This window comes from Sciurus carolinensis, chromosome 13 (genome assembly GCF_902686445.1).
Source record: "Sciurus carolinensis chromosome 13, mSciCar1.2, whole genome shotgun sequence".
Lineage (NCBI taxonomy): Eukaryota > Metazoa > Chordata > Mammalia > Rodentia > Sciuridae > Sciurus > Sciurus carolinensis.
Window position 1 is genome coordinate 10,284,005 of NC_062225.1, and position 15,099 is coordinate 10,299,103.

The 15,099-nt window shown below is 36.6% G+C and overlaps 1 protein-coding gene across 1 annotated transcript in view; it reads right to left on the bottom strand.

Moving 5' to 3' along the window:
- Mrps9 (mitochondrial ribosomal protein S9) overlaps window positions 1-14,199 on the bottom strand; it is a 55,264-nt gene extending 41,065 nt beyond the window's left edge. Inside the window, exons 1-2 of the mRNA XM_047523036.1 lie at window positions 14,049-14,199; window positions 2,623-2,802 (exon numbers count right to left, since the gene is read on the bottom strand). Coding sequence (XP_047378992.1) covers window positions 2,623-2,802; window positions 14,049-14,183 — 315 coding nt within the window. The 5' untranslated portion in view covers window positions 14,184-14,199. The remainder of the gene's footprint in view (window positions 1-2,622; window positions 2,803-14,048) is intronic.
- Window positions 14,200-15,099: the final 900 nt, after the last annotated feature.

Here is a 15,099-nt window from a genome sequence, read left to right on the forward strand (position 1 = left end):
ATAATATTAATAATATTGAATAATTTTTGTTTCTTTTTCAATTCTCTTGAGACAAATGATTCTGGGACAACTGAAGATCCATATATTAAAAAAATGAAGTTGGACCCCTACCTCACACCATGGACAAAAATTACTTCAATATGGATCAAAACCTAAATGTAATAACTAAAACTATAAAATTCTTAGAACACAAGGGCAAATCTTCATGACCTTGGATTAGCAATGGTTTTTTAGGTATATACCCAAAAGAACTAAAAACATGCCTGCATAAAAAACTTCATGTTCATAGCATGCATGTTCATAGCAACACTATTCACAACAATCAAAAACAGAAACAATCCACATGCCCATTAATTGATGACTAAATTTTTAATAGAAAATTACTCAGTAATAAAAAGTAATAAAAATCGACACAAGTTACAACATGGATGAATCTTGAAAACATGTTTGTGAAAGAAGCCAGTCACAGGAGACCACATATGGCATGATTCTATTTATGTGAAATATCCAGAATAGGCAAATCAATACAGACAGAATGTAGAAAGTATAGTTGCCTACAGTGGGATGGGAAAAAGTGCAGAGCACCAAGGGTAGGAAGTTTCATTTTGGGATAATGAAAATATTCTAAAGTTTGATTATGGCCATGACTGCACAACTCTGTGATTAAACTAAAATCCAGTGAATTGTATACCCTAAATGATATATGAATTATGTCTTAATCCAGCAGCTACCACCCAAAAAAGTAAATAGCAAAAAAGTTATCTCAGGACATAATACTTAGGGAAGTAGAGATTATATTCCTATCTGGAAAAGAAAACTACAGTATGACAATTTGTGCCAAGATGCTCTCTTATCTATCTTTTTAAAGGGGACATGGTAGAAAATGGAGATGAAGAAAATCTTGTTTTTGACCTTTCCTTCAACTCTTGAAAACTTAATATTGAATAATATTTGATATTATAATATTAATTAATTTGATATTATAATATTAATAATATTGAATAATTTTTGCTTCTTTTTCAATTCTCTTGAATATCATAAATTATTCGAGTAAGAATTATGGATACTTTCAGGTGACCATGATCTATGAAATGAGGCAGAAATGAAGAAAGAACTCTAAAGTATAAATTTTTCAGCTTCTTCATTTTTGCATACTTAAATAAGCCTTTCTGTGCTTCAGTCTTCTCTTTAAAAAATGCAGCAAGCAACCATTTTAAACCTACACTACCTAGGATAAAATTAAAGTGTTATAAAAATACAGTTTTATTAATATTCCCAAATAGTGTCCAGATTGTCTTAAGATTAATAAAGAGGACAGCAGCTATAAGGTCTATAACTTCAAATCACCAAAACCTAAAAGGGGAATGGAAAATTTTCGAGTCAAAAAATGTTCACCTGAGACATTAAAAAGATACTTCAGAACCATTTACAAACAGGAAATGTATACTTAAAAAATGGGAATTAAACTAATTCCTTAAAAATGGTAAATATGTCTGTGTACCCTCAATCTGTCGATTCAATAACTACAGACTAAAAATATTTGAAAAAAGAGAAACTGCATCTATACTGAACATGTACAGACTTTTCTTCTCATTGTTCCCTAAATAATACAGTATGACAATTATTTACATTTCATTTATATTGTACTAGGTGTAATAAGTAATCTAGAGATGATTTAAAATACACTGGAAAATGTATGCAGGTCATGTGAAAATATTACACCATTTTATATGAGAGTTGATCATCAGACTTTGGTATCTGTGGATATCCTGGAGCCAAGCCCCCAGGATAACAAGGGACAACCACATACAATCATATGTCACATAATAACGTTTCAGTGATGTACCCCACATACCATGGTGGTCCCATAAGATTACATTGGCTAGTGACATAGATTCCCTCTTAGTTGAAGTACATTCTATGATGTTCACAGAATTACAAAATCATTTAAGGATGTACTTCTCAGAACACACCCTGGTCATTTAGCAAAGCATCGTTACATTTAAAAAGCATGTAGAAATATTACGTCTATATGAAGATGCCATTTTCAGTTAAATACAAAACATCAGGAGATATCAGATGTTACTTTTTAAAAATCAGCACAAGCTTAGTTATTAAATTCAAGTTCCTCTGCTACTTATCTGGAATTTCTAACACAAAAGTATTATTTACTATTATTACTTTTATCAGTAATTCAAGAGCACAAAAGGAACTGAATTCTGACCCTAACTGTCAAATCACTTAGAACATGCTTTCGTTTTAAAAATATTACCATCTATTTTATAATTTTTGTCAGAAAGCAGAACCTAAGACTACACAACAGGATAAATGTTTTCAAATGGTATATAAGCATCCACAGAGGTCCTCCAACCTTGAGTCAAGAAAAGTATCCGTACCTGGTTAAAATCTAAAATTCACCATACTTTGTGATGCTTCAAATACAAAGTGGCATCTCTCTTTGAAATCATGGTTCCAACTTGCAATGTATAGTGACATTTTTCCTTTTTCTGACAGTTTGATTAAAATTTACACAGAGCTAAGGGGCTCATGCTGAAGAAAAGTGCTGTAAATGTCTAAAAACTCTACAGCAATTATTTTTCCAACAGAGTTAACTGTACTTACGTCAATATCCTCTTGGGTAAAAGTTTCTGGATCTTCTCCCATCATGTTGGCCAAGTGTCTCTTTCCTATGTTGAACTCTTCAATCTGCTTTTTAATAAAATCCTCTGTGTATGTTTCACATCTTGAGGCTGGAACATTTTTCTTTGTTGTTACGACTGTGGTGTATATTAACCTTAATATCTAAAAGAAAATGTAAATGGAAAGAAAATATTTTAAATTAAACTGATCCAACAGGCCAGCATCTCTAAATAAAAGAGGATATCTGAACAGTTGTCTTTTTTTATTATCATACTCAGTTGGCAAGGAGTCCAGAAACAAAGTAAAAGGGTCCTTGAGAAAGCTGTTAAGATGGCTGGGAATACAGCCTGGAATACAGTGCTAGAGCGCTTGCCCTACATGCAGGAGGCCCCAGGTTCAAACCCCAACACCACAAAGCATGTAAACAAGAAAGGTGTTAAAAACTGATCCTGCTCAAAAACTTGCCTGTGAAGCAGATTAAACTTCTAGCATTTCAGCACATTAAAAATATCTGAGTGGTATATTACACATCCTTACTTACCATAAACATTCATATTTAGTACTGACTGGTCAATATCAGTGATACTTGGCACACATGAAAAAGAGCAAAATGCTATTCCCTTAAAAAAACAAACACATATGCTGCCAATAATTAGCAAGCTGAAGACAAAGGAGGAAGTGGGCATGAACTTGGGAACAGTACCCCTGGACTGGGTAATCACCTCGTTTGAAGGTAAAAGTAAGCCTATCTCTAAATAACTAAAAATAATAGGTTGGGCTTAGCTTAAGACTTTACTCCAGGGTCCCTGCATTAAACTAATAAAATGAAAAGGCTGCTTCACTAAACACTAAAAAGATTTCTTCTTCCAAATTTGGTCCAACATGCTAACTGTAGAAACAAAAGCTTTCACATCTTTTTTAAAACATCAGTAATTATATCATACTTGTTGATGTTGGTCCTTTTGTGCTTGGAACTAGGAATTTCCTTCCAAAGCACTAACATTTTATCTTTGATAAGTTCACTAAAAAAACTGAAAATGTTTTCAAATGACTTTCAGCTGCATTCAGATGTTGGCTATAACTAGAACAGATCGTTAAGGCTTTCCTTAAGATCTTAATTCTTTATTCCTGCCCCAACAACTCTAAAACTGCTAAAGCAATATTCAAGACTTTATAACTGCAATCATAGTAATCCACTCACTTCCCTTTTCATAAATAAAAATTCTCACACCTCCATCCTTCCCACACCTTTCCCCTTCCCCTGAGAATCCTAAATTCAAACGACTCTATAGTAATGTCACTACAATTACAATAGGAAATATAAGAAAAAAAATATAGGAAAAATATTACGACACCCAATTAATGGTAAAATTATATTTTAAGCTTCAAAAGTAAATGAAAAGGAGATCTTCCTATTCTTTAATGGGTAAGAAATGGAGATTTCAAATTCCATGAAACTTTATTTTTTCTTTGGAGAGCACAGAGGAAATTTTCCCTTTTAAATATGTAATGAATCAAGAATTACATTTTTTACAGAGCTATGTAAAGATATAGTGTTATTATCAATGAATAAAAATAAGACCACAATTTGCTTGTGTATATGGTGGCTCCTCTGACCCACCACTTTACTTTCCTTGATCCTAGCAGTTGAAAGACAATATAGTACCATAAGATATTTTGAGACCACATCACTACTACCTTTATTATAGTATATTGTTATAATTGTTCTATTTTATCATTTATTATTGCTAATTGCTTACTGTGCCTAGTTTACTAATTAAACTTTCTCTCAGATATACATGTTATAGGAAAAACAATACTGAGTTCATACTATGTGTGGTTTCATGAATCCACTGGGGTCTGCAGTGCATCCCCTGTGGATACAGGGGGCTACTACAGTTTCCCTACTCTTATGGACAGGACCTGTTTTTACACCTTTGATCACCACAGCCACCAACTCCCCCCTCTAGGAGTTTTATCATCTCATGTTTTACTGGTGTACAGTGGTTTTCTGGTTGGTTTGTTTTTGTTTTGATTCCATGTCTTCCATGAGCAAGAGAATGCTGCTTCTTATATTCAAAGTGAAGAGAAAATGCTTTGTGGACCCAAGAATCTGTCAAAGATATAAACTGGGGCCAAAAAATAGTAGTTGTACACTAGAGGTAATTCTCCCAAATGTTCCATTGACAAACTACAATTATGCTGCTGGATTTATAAATGATATGACAAAATGTTTTTGCCCAAGGCTAAAACAATCCACTCATAAAACAAGTGAACCCACAACTCAAATTCCTGAAGACATTGTTTTAGATTACTACCACACTTCCCAGCAATCACCACCCACAGATCTCAGGAGAAATGAGCCTTCCAGTGAACACGGCTCTGTCACTGAAGTAAGGAATTGTAGAAGAACAGCAAGATCAGGGAGGAAAGTGATGAGCTCAACTTTGGGAATGTTGTTTGAGATATTTGATGGACATCCCAAGGGGCAGATGGCTCCGAGGGCATGCACATGGGAGAGATCTGAGGTACGGGGACAGGTGTGTTAAAATCCAAATGAGACATGAGGCAAATACCGTTAGCGTCAGGAAGATGGCAGGCATTGGTATTAGAATGAGAATGGTTTCTTGTATTACATAAACAAAATCATTTACACACGAGGGAGAGGAATCAGAAAAGTAAAGTTACTTGTCTTACATGGCCACTATTTTCTTTGAGAAGTAGATGAGATGTTCTACTAAGAGCAAAGAGTGATAGTTTAATGGACTGAATATTCCATATTCGAAGAGCAAGGACATAGTGGTTTCAGGTGTAGGAAGAAACAGGAATCTACAACCACACAATACCTGTAACATGTTGTCAGTTATCTTTTCCTTTCCTGTAAATTTTCTCTGCATATTTCAATAGCACATTCAACACACTATTTAGTTCAGAGAGTTACATCTTAGGGCAGATTGTACCTTTCAGCATGACAAAGTTTTCCACTTCCTGTTGGATCATAATATTGCAACCCTTTACATGTCCTGAGATATCATTACCCACGCTTTTCATTTAAATTTTAGGTCATTTTAGGTTCTGTTTGATACAATCTGAATTTTTAATAGATGCAAATATTCCATTTATTTGGGTTTAGCTGTTCTGTCATCTTATTTTACCTTTATATTTTTCATACTTTTTTCCTATTTTCTTTCTTTTACCATATGGAAGGATCTGGGTTTGCCTTTTGTTTTTAATCTATCCTTCGATCTAGCAATTTGAATAGGATACAGCCTGCTCTGTTTTACTAGTGTGTCTCTAAGTAAAATTTTTAAAAGTACTTTTCCTATCAACTTTGGAAAAACAATACCACTGGATTCTCACCAAATTATTCTGCTTCCGTGGCAATCATCCAGTCTCATGTTCTCCATTTATAGCAGCTTCTCTTACTCTCATTTCTTGTCCCGTTTCTGCACTTGGGCTAGTTGAACTCTTATTCCTCTTTCTGCGATGTCAATTCTGCTTACAGCAGTCACTGTGAACTTCTATTTTTTGTATCACTGTCTATCTTCAAAATGCAAGTCTCAGGATTTTCTTTTAATCATATCTCCTTGTCTTTTCCCTTCTTAAAACCTTTCAATGGCATCTTTCACAGTGAGCAGAGTTGTGGTAAAACACAGTTGTTAGAGGTTATATTCCAAGACTCTCCAGTGCAAGCCTGAGATCATGGGTAGTACAGAACCCTACACAGACTTTATTTCCTGTATTTACATACCTTTGATAAAGGTTAATTTATAAATTGGGCACAGTAAGAGATTATAACAACTAATAATAAAATAGAACAATTATAAAACCATATGCTGTATAATAGTTAAGTGAACATGGTCTCTCTCTTGAGAGACTTAAGAAAAATATTTGGACTACAGTTGAACATGGACAAATGAAACTAGAAAAAAGCAAAATCATGGATGGAGGGTGGGGACTACTGTAATTCTTCTATTTTATTAAATAAATATCTATTTGTATTTTCTTTTGTCTTTTTCTTCTAACAGTTTCTCTTCTTTGGTTCCTACAATATTTTAGCATCTTCTCAAGCAACACAGATGATCACTGACTTGAAGATTTGTTTCTTCACTGGATTTAAAATTTTACATTTACCTATGTTCTCTGGAGCAACACTAAATGGTAGCTTTTCTACTTTTAATATAAATGAGGTATAAACATATTCATAAGGATTTTTATCATTCATTTAGAAAGGGCTTTAAAAATAACCCTAACCTACTACTTTTCGTAAAAGCTCTTTAAGATTTTTTTCAAATACATATCTACACACTGCTTAAGAATATGACATCCTGAAAATTCATAATATTTATTAAATTTACAAAGTTATCACAGCATTAATACCAGGCTACTGAATATATTTGTTAAATGTTCTGAATTATTTCAGCAAGGAAGTCATACAAAAATATTTACATTTAAAGGAGTTCATTATTCATGGGTATATTCCATTAAATAAGAAGACAGAGAGTGTGAAAAACCAAGATCTTCAGCCAAAAACACTAAGAATTCCTGGAGAGAATTTGCTTTGCAACTGTTAAGAACAATCTCAACAAAATTTTCTAGATTTCATTTCCAACTAAACAGCTATGGCAAGAGAATTTTCATCAGACTTTTTGTTTGTGAAATAGTACAGATACGGCCTGACAGATTTGTTTCTTTTTAAAGATAATCAGTGGGTCAGACAACTATAATTTCAATAAAGCAGACTGCCAAAGATCTTGACAGCAGTGATGTCCCAAATTTGGCCAGATGCCAGTTTAACACTACTTTAATGGTATTATAGCAGTATTAAGGAGTTTCCTTTTGGTTTAATTGGATGAATGGAACAAAGAAGAATGTGCTGCTAATGTGAATCGAAAGGCAAAAAACAACAACAAACTTTGAAGAAATTTTAAAAAGGTAAAGCTTGAAATCAGATAAGGGAAAATGTGAATAGAAACACTCTAAGGTCTCCAAAAGAGTGTTATAGGAACCTCTGTATAAATTAGGCCCCTGGATGAAAGCAAATGAAACAGATTTTGGTTTACCTAAGTAAAAGGGACATTTCTTAGAAGGCTATTAGGAGCCCACAGAACAATACCTGAAAGCAGACAGGGCCTATGAAATCTCTGGCAGTCAAAAAGCAGTAATTCCAACGATCTACCACAGGTTCTATTTAGTAGAATGTGGCTATAAGATAAAATGAGAGTCAATCTTGTTTCTATGCCTGAGATCTCAAGGGAGGGAGTATCTAATGTGACTCTTTTGCGTTAGATGCCCCAGATTGTAGTTCTGCTGGACTACATTCAATGCAAAAGAACTAATTCCTCCTAAGAAAACTGAGGTGATATTTAAAGGGGAAATGGAAGCTAGATTAAACAAACTAGGAAATCTACTGCATTGCTGAAAAAAAAATTCACCATTTATATTCATTTACAAACTATTGTAAATTAAGAGACTTAACATACTTACCAATTAAATAAAATGTGTGGACTCTGAATCATGATTAAAACAATCCAACTATAAAAGGTTATTACTGGAACAATCAGGGAAATTTGAACATGGAACGGATAAGAGATGACATTAAGAAATTACTGCTCGGTCTGTTAGAATATGGTAGTGGCATGAAAGTTATGAGTTTAAAAATCTTTATCTGTTGAATATTCAAGTATAAGTAAATAACACAATGTTTGACATTTACATTAAATGCCTCCAGGAGGTAGGGTTGGGGGAAGATGCAGAGAGAGATGAAATAAGACTGGGAAAACCTTGATAATTGTTAAAGCCTACAGGTGCTCAATATATTTTTGTATATGCTCGAAATGTTTCATAATAAAATTCTTTAAAAAATAAAAACTATATTATAAGTTCACTAAACAAATTTGAGCATCTACCATAGGCCAGGCTCTGTGCTACATTTGAAGAGAAATAATTGCAGGGCAGAACTGAGTGATATTAGGATGGTAATATTGCCATAAGATAAGGAAGCATAATAAAGATAAGACATAATAAACATGTCTTAACCCTACTCGGCAAAGAAGAATTACGTAGCAGGTATTCACATATATACACATGTACACACATATGCCCAAACATAAGAACTATTCACATTTGTTTGTCTTTTGAGAAAGGGTCTCATTACATTGCCCAGGCTGGCCTTCAACTCCTGGGTTCAAGTGACCCACCTCAGCTCCTCAAGTGCTGGACTACAGGTTCGCTAGTGCACCCAGGCCAGATGTTTAAGAAATAATGAACATGTATGAGCTACTTGTGGACGCTGTGCTAGGAATCACAGTGCAGATACAGGACTATGATACTTTTCTTCTTAAAAGGTTTACGAAGTGACTTCAGGGAAAAGCTGCAAATACATGAGACATTGAGACATCAACAAAAGAACTATATGTGGGTCTTCTGCTGTCATGAGCAGCTTTCAATATGGTTCTCCATGATTTCGCTGAAGCTGATGTCTTGAGTAATCCTCTTCTTTCTCAAGTGCGGGTTGGACCTACTACTTGATTCAGATGAGTGGAAAAAATTAAAAACATGGATGTCACTTCTGCATTTAGGTTACAAAAAAACAGTTTTTCCCTTGGTCACCCTCTCTTGACCAATCTGATGCAGTCAAATGTGGCAAGCTGCCCTACAGAGAAGTCCACGTGGCAAGAACTGAGGTAGGACTCTAGCCAACAGCCAGCCAAAACTCTGCAGGAATTCAATCCTGATATTGACTAGTGAGAACCTGAAAGCAGAGTCTCCCCCGAGGCAGATGTGAGATGACTGTAGCTACAGCAAACAGCTGACTGCAGCCTGATGAGTGACCCTGGGCACAAAGACTGAGGAAGGTAGACCTGGAGCCCTGCACCCCAGAAACTGTGGGATGACAAACTTCTGATGTTTTAAGCTATTACGTTTTCAGGTAGTTTATTATAGAGTGATAAATAATTACTTCATCATCTTAATTATAAAAATAAAGCACAATACAAGAAAGTTTACTTATCTTGTTTTATAAGGAAAAGAGAAATGGAGGTGATAATAGCATATGTTTTCAAGTTTTATTCAAATAAAAAATTCATAAATTGCTAAATTTATGAATTCATAAATAAGGGAAACATAAATTTTAGTGTAGAGGTATTTTCATAATTAAAGCAATGAGGACCACATTAAATTCTATCATCATAAGGACAAGATGGGATCTCAAAAAGAACAACTTATCTCACAAAAGGGGTTTTCATTTCCACTGCTAATAAACTAGGATCAACTACATGTAGTTTTTTTTAACAATTATCAGGGGAATCATAAGTAATTTATAGAGTTGTATAAAGTAACTGATAAAAATGAAAGTCAATTTTAAAATTTGTTTTTCAAAACTTTTTTTAGCCATTTATCAAAAAAAAAAAAAACCAAAACATTACTAAGCCTTTACTGTAGATCAATGGGCTTCTGCAATAATTATAGGATGTAATAACCTCCAGAATCTATCAGAGATTAAAATAAAAAAGAACAGATATTTCAGACAAGAGACAGGAATGTGTTTATAGTAAAATCCAAATATCCATATCTAAGTCATCAAGTATTACTGATGATTCTTCTCTGGCAGACAGTTTAAATCGACAAGGGCACATTGGCTCGGTAGAAACTGAAAGCAATAAGAAAGTGCATAGAAAATAAAAGTTAAGAGAAAAATCCTACTAATATCCTAGCAATAATTTCAAAACAGCAATTGGTTACTGTTTTCCCTTGTTTACAAAAATCATAAATATATAGAAAGCTGAATTGGTACTACTATATTACAGCCCTAGAGGATTTAAAAATGCATGGGTAATCTTTGTAGAACACCATGAAACAGAACTGTCCACTGCTCATAATAATGCCAGCCTATTTTTACTTGTCATGGTAAAGAAAAAAAAAAATCAAGTACTTTAGCATAGTAAAGCAGATCACACTCTGACCCCTGCCCAATTTTTCAATCCTTTTGTCACCACTGAACCAAAGGAAAATCTGCATAAACATTCCACCTTCACTTCTTTTAGTTACTTGCTTTTATCACCAATTTAGAGGTCACACTGCTAAGATATACATTCCCATTAGCTCTCTATAGATAACTGATCAGGTTCACAATGGTAACAGTTGTCTAAGTTGGTTTTCAGAACTTGGAGGCAGCTCCAATGAGTTGAAACCACTCATCCTTCCCTTGGACCCACACAAGTATCTAACAGGTGAACCTCCGACATCAGAGGACCAGAACTCTACCTTCAGAGCATGCCAACTCGGCCACTTTGTGAACGTGCCTCCTACGAAGAGACATGAACTTGATTAAGCATACAGAGACCACTGATTATTTCACTATGCCCTACCTCCAACAACTCTCCCCACGACCACCCTGCTTCTTTAGCTCCCTATCCTTGGGGATGCTCTACTGTCTTCATTTCCTTGGCTGCCCTGTGTTTAAATTCTTTCTCTTTTGCAAAACTCTTCTTTCAATGATTAGGCATACTGCATGGCCTGATTCAGTAACAAAATTCTCTTACCAAAACTATGCTATAAACAGAATCGAACCGTCATGCCAGAATCCACTCTTACTCTTCACATCTCTATACTTTTTTGCGTCTATTTAAATTTTTCTAGAGCAAAATACCTCTCTTTTTTCATTTCTAATAACTGCAAATGGCTCCACTTTGCTACCACCACTTGCTCTGGGATGCTGCTCATATACACTCTCTATCCTTTACAGCTCTTATCTGAATTAGGCACTTCAATTCTGTGTTCTTCTGGATTGATCTCTCTAAATCTCACAGTATATCCATGGATATATAATCTGAAAAGTCTGGCCATTTACAAGATTAACCTTCTTCACCCAAATTTGGGACACTCAGATTATTTGCCATTGTACTAAGGTATTAGTATGAAACACATTCTACAAGATTGGTGAGCAAGATGAAGTTTGCTCTTTAGGGTCACAACTAAGAACCAGGAGTTGCAGTTTAACAAAACTTTTCTTTCTTTTTTATTTTTTTTCCTGTATAAATGTTTCTCAAACTTCTTGTCTGTGACCTAGTTATGTCTACTGTTTATATTATCACCTAATACACACATATACAAAATGCAAAAATACTTAACCTGTATAAGATGCACTTTAATTATAAGTTATTCTATTTTCTCTGCTCCTTTCAAGTTGTGTATGACCTCTGAGATTTCATAATTAATGGGTTATGACCCAAATTTGGAGGAAAAAAAAGTAGAGGAGCATTAGGTATTCTAGTCACTCATGAAGTAAGTAAAAATTAAAACTTTTATTAACATAGCTATAAATATTTAACATGGCAGAAGGTGTTTCTTAATATATTAAAAATATTAATATTTAAGATAGACAAACTCTATATCAGAAAGGGAAAAAAATAGCTTTAAAAATGTCTTTCGCTACCTATGTGGAATCACTGAGGATCTAAAGGAGTCAGTTAAGTTTTTCAGTTATATTTGAACTGTACCCCATGTGGTAAAACATATGCTGTGGTAGTATTCAGGAATTTTGAGATTCAGCCTTCTCAGGACCCACCTTGAATGTGCTAAGATTGATACTATCAGGTAATTACTGGATTATATATTGTTTACCTCAGGTGAAGTGACCAGTAAACACCTGCCATGGAGGTAGGGGGAATTTTATTTCAAGAGTGGTCAGGGTGACCAAATTTAAAAGAACTTAGTCTTCATTCATCTTATTCCAATTAATCAATCAATCTTGATGTAGGAAGAAAAGAGATTTTTCTCATAATGATAAAATGTGAACTGCTATAGCCTTTTAGTACATCTATATGGAAAAATCTATTAGAATTTAAGATGTATGCATCCTTTGTAGCATAACCTCACAAGTGGAAATCTCTACAACAGAAATAAAAGTATTGGAACCTAAGGACCAGACCAGGATATTTACTGCAAACCTGTTAATGGGAAGAAAGTGAAAGTACAGTCATCAATTAACTTCGATACACACATAGCAGAATATTATTCAGCAATTTAAAAAATGCTTTACAGATGTAAGTGACCTGAAGCAATTTCTACAACGTATGTTAGGAAAGCAAAGAGTAAATGTGATCTGATATACTTATTAATATAGAATTTTAAGAACATAGGGAAATACATAGGAGAAATGCAAGGTTCAGAGTTGTGGGGGAGGGAAAGAAAGTTAGTGACCCACTCCCACATACACACTGTCAAAAACAGGAATATCCTGCATGCTAGGGGCCCTTTCATACACATTTACGCACAAACAAGAAAGGTAGACTCAAAGGCATGCATGAAAAATTTGAAAGTTCTAGCATATATCCCAATAAAATTTTTTTTAAAAGTTCCATGAATAATGAGTGGATTGATTTATTTAGGCTAGAATACAAAGAATATACAAAAAAGATGGTATTCTTTTCTTCAGAATAGATTTTGGGGCAAAGTAGTTGACTTTTCTGCAATATTTGGTACTGGTACTTCTCTACCAATATTCAGTACTTTCCCTCCTTGAAACAATCTCCTGTTTTCCATGACACCATACTGATTTTCCCCTACTTCTTTGAAAGTTCATTCTCAAACTCTTGGGGTCACTTCCTGTCTTGTTTGTCCTTTAGGCTATTCTATTGTCTGTCCCTCTGCCTATTCTTCATGCAGTATGCCAAATACAAGGAAACAGGGGACTTCTAAGTCAGCTCTCCTGGGCTACAGTCATACATAACTACAGGCCGTATGGAAATCTCCAGTTGGAAATACCACGAATACCTAAAACACAATTATACCCAAAAATAAATTGGTTTTCTTCCCTTTTAAATCTGGTTCCCCCTCCTGGGACCCTATGTCAGTGAACTGGCATAATCAGCGAAACAGCTATGAAGCTAGCTAGCATGACAGTTCCCCACCGCTCTCAGGATTAAGTGAAGTGTACAAATTCTGGCCTGTATCTCTACAGAGACAAGGTGTGGGGAAATTTAAGAAATCAAACTGTACAGATGCAAGACACTCTTAAAAAGCTGCTGTTCTCTCCACGGTGTGACTTCCTTCATTCAGTCTTTCAGGCCACTGCAAGAGTCCAGTGTCCATTCTCCTCTTCTGACGGGGCCCCCTCCACTCTGATCCAACTGCGCACCTAAGCACAGAACACCGAACCTGGCCAGAGCAAGTCAAGGGAGGGGTCGCTCCGCTCCGTCTGAAGGCACTCCAAAATGCCAGAAACGACCTCCAGAGGGACGGCTGCAAGACGATACCCAACTCCCCAGTCCTAAACTCAGAACTCTACTCAATATCTCAGATCCCAGAGTCCCCACCTGGGGACACGCGGGACGCCGGGGGTGGAGGCGCCGGCTCCACCTCCTCACACTACATGCACCACCTTCTCCAGTTCTCCCAGGCCTTACCTGGGATCCGGGAGCTGTCTGCAAACTGGCCGCCGCGGTTTGCCAAAGTCCTTGCCTCCGGGCGAGGCTAACCCTACCCAGGAGAAAGAGCCGGAAGGAAAGCGCTCCAGCGCAGGACACACAGGGAGCTGCCATCTTGGACGTCTGAGAACCCGGCGGGAGGGGCGAAGGGGCGGGGCCTGGCTATTGCGCAGGCGCCGTCGGGCTCCGGACGCCCCGGGCTATAGCGAGAAGGAGCAATACCGGCGTTTGCCACGGGGGCGTGTCCTGCGGCCCGAGACGGCTCGCGGTTGATTGGGTGCATGAGCCCTAGGGGCGTGTCCGATTCCACCCCCTGGGCGGGGTCGACCCCTTCGTGGGCGTGGTTAGTAGGTGTTTTAGTTGGGGCTCCTTTCGCCTCTTCAGGTGGCTCTCCAGTCTAGCGGTGGCTCTCCAGTTTTTTTTTTTTTGGCACTGACTTACGCGTGGCTATTTAATCAGTCTTCCTTCCCAGGCCCTGTGCTGCACCGCGAGCTAGCTCTCCCTGCACCTCGTGTTCAGGCACCCTGCGTAGCCGCCGAAACTGTCTTCCTTCGGTGGGAGTTCGTTCTCCAGCACCGATGGGCCCACCGCCGCCCTCGCTCACACCAAGGCGTGGTTCCTGCCTGCCTTCCCAAAATGGACTTGCCGCTCCTAACTTTAAGCATTTTTCAGAATCTAGGTGAAGACCCTTCAGCAACCGCCAAACCAGTTTAGGTTCCCTGGCATTCACTCCCACACTGTTATAACAGACTGAGGACGAACACTACCTTAGTCTTCGCAGGGGATTCCCTTTGGCTTTAGTACTGAGCCTCATTGAAGCCACTCAGAACTGAACAGTGGTTGAATAGAGATGAGTGCCTTGGTTTTTGAAACTTGTGTGCTTCTGACAGTAACTCCCAGGGTACTTTCTATCAAATACAAATTAAGCGATTTAGTAAACTAAAGGGCTTCCAAACGTCTAGATTTGAAGGATGAGTAAAATTAAGACATACACATCCACAGAAAATCTGAAATCATACGAAGTGGTCCA